This window comes from Mus pahari, chromosome 18 (assembly GCF_900095145.1).
Source record: "Mus pahari chromosome 18, PAHARI_EIJ_v1.1, whole genome shotgun sequence".
Taxonomy (NCBI): Eukaryota; Metazoa; Chordata; class Mammalia; order Rodentia; family Muridae; genus Mus; species Mus pahari.
Window position 1 is genome coordinate 2822278 of NC_034607.1, and position 2375 is coordinate 2824652.

Sequence of the window (2375 nt, forward strand, 5' to 3'; positions counted from 1 at the left end):
GTAATGGGATCTGATGCCCTCTTCTGGTGTGTCTGAAGAGAGCAATAGTGTACTTATATACATTAAATAGATAGATAGATAGATCTTTCAAAAAAAAAAAAAAAAAAGAAGAGGACTCTAGTTCAGATCCCATCACACATGGCAGCTCACAGCCACCTGTAACTCAGTCCCTAGGGTAATCTCTCTGCCTCACAGGGAGCACACAAACTCACGAAGACTTGTGAAGAAGCAGCAGATAGATAGCCTGGCCCCACATCTGAGCCCTGTGGGTTTCTGGTCATGTTTTCTTCCTATATTCATCTGGGGGGGGAAGGGTTTTTTTGTTTGTTTGTTTGTTTGTTTTAATTAAATTTGGCCGGAAGTGGTGGTGCATACCTTTAACGCCAGCATTTGGGAGGCAGAAACTGGAAGATCTCTGTGAGGTTTAGGACAGCCTGATCTACACAATGATCTACCCTGTAACGTGTAACGCCCTGCCCCAAAACAAAACAAAAAAACAAACTAACACCCCAACAATACAAACAGAACTATGAGAGCCTTTCTCTCTCACCAGCTGGGTCTCAGGGAGTGAATTCAGTGTGCCAGGCTTGGCTGCCCACCCCATTAACTGCTGATAAGATTTCATGGCTTGGGGTAGCACTTTTAAAAACTCATTTCTTGTTATTTTTTTAAAGATTTATGTGAGTTCCCTGTCGCTGTCTTCAGACACACCAGAAGAGGGCATCAGATCCTATTACACATGTGAGCTACCATGTGGTAATTGAGAATTGAACTCGGGACCTCTGGAAGAGCAGTCAGTGCTCTTAACCCCTGAGCCATCCCTCCAGCCCTTCCGGTAGCTTTTTTTTTTTTCTTTTTTTTTTAAATTTTATGTATGTGAATACGCTGTACAGATGGTTGTGAGCCTTCATGTGGTTGTTGGGAATTGAACTTTTAGGACCTCTGCTCCCTCTGGTCAACCCCACTCACTTCATTCAGCCCTACTAGCTCTGGCCCAAAGTTTTACTTACTATTATGTGTAAGTCTTCAGATGAACCAGAAGAGGGCATCAGATCCCATTTCACGTGGTCGTGAGCCACCATGTGGTTGCTGAGATTTGAACTCAGGACCTTCAGAGGAGCAGTCAGTGTTCTTAACCACTGAGCCATCTTGCCAGTCCCCCAGATAGCATTTTTGAGGTACAGCCAGCCACAACACTCCCACCTGGGCCCCAGGCTTCACTTAGCATAGTGCCTTCAGGTTTCCTCTATAGTGTATATTTCCAGGCTCCCTTTTTGTCGTTGGGTGTTCTGTTTTTGAGATAGGGTCTCACTCACTGTGTAGCCCTAGCTGGCCTGGGTCTCAGATCCGCCTGCCTCCCGAAGTGCTGGGATGAAAGGTGTAGCCCGCCACACCTAGCCTGGGTGAGTAACCTTCTGACAGAGATGTATGTGCTCCTTCCTGCTCCAGCCTCCAGTCCCTGAGAAGCGGCCCCCTGAAGTCCAGCATTTCCGCATGAGTGATGACATGCATCTGGGGAAGGTGACTTCAGGTCGGTCGCCTCTGCTCCTCCCACACACACTCCAGGTGGCTTGGCGTAGTCTGTCCCAGGAGTGAGAGGTCAGTCCTCACTTTTCTGTCTTTCCAGATGTGGCCAAAAGGAGGAAGCTGAACGCTGGCAGTCTGGTGAGCTGGAGAGGAAGACCTGGTGGGGGTGGGAGCGGAAGGGGGTGGTGGATTGGTGGGCTGGAGCCAGGAGCCTCAGACTCTGTCATCTTTTTCTAGTCCGAGGACTTGGGCTCTGCTGGGGGCTCAGGAGATGTAATCCTGGAGAAGGGAGAGCCCAGGCCCCTGGAGGAGTGGGAGACGGTGGTGGGCGATGACTTCAGCCTGTACTATGACGCGTACTCTGTGGATGAGCGGGTGGACTCTGACAGCAAGGTGTGCTGGTGTGCTCTTCTCAAGCCTCCCTGCCCAGTCCGTTCTTTCCCTTTAATAGCTCTGGTTCCCGCCCTGTGCTGTCTGCAACTGTTTCTTACATCCCTTATCTCATCTCTGGTCCTCTCCTTCCAGCACAGCCTCCTCCCTGCCTCGTTTGCTCCCTTTGTATTGTTTGCTTTGTGGGCTTTGGGCTAGTTGTTTGTTGGTTTGACAGGGTCTCAAAGGTTAGACCAAGCTGGCCTCAAATTCCTAGAAATCTGCCTGCCTCTTTGCCTCTTTCATGTTGGTTTGAAAGGCACATACTGCCACACCATGTGTGCGCTCATCCTGGGCTTGGTTCTCTTTCGATGTAGCTCTGGGGATTTTTTTTTTTTTTTTTTTTTTTTTTTTTTTTGAGACAGGGTTTCTCTGTGTAGCCCTGGCTGTCCTGGAACTCACTTTGTAGACCAGGCTGT

At 49.0% G+C, this 2375-nt stretch overlaps 1 protein-coding gene across 5 annotated transcripts in view; it reads left to right on the plus strand.

Moving 5' to 3' along the window:
* The window catches only part of Ehmt2 (euchromatic histone lysine methyltransferase 2), a 17984-nt gene that overhangs the window by 4684 nt on the left and 10925 nt on the right, over positions 1-2375 (plus strand). For all 5 annotated transcript variants that reach the window (XM_021218380.2, XM_021218382.2, XM_021218379.1 and 2 more), the window contains 3 exons: positions 1450-1531; positions 1628-1665; positions 1765-1920. In XM_021218380.2, the coding sequence (XP_021074039.1) occupies positions 1450-1531; positions 1628-1665; positions 1765-1920 (276 nt within the window). The remainder of the gene's footprint in view (positions 1-1449; positions 1532-1627; positions 1666-1764; positions 1921-2375) is intronic.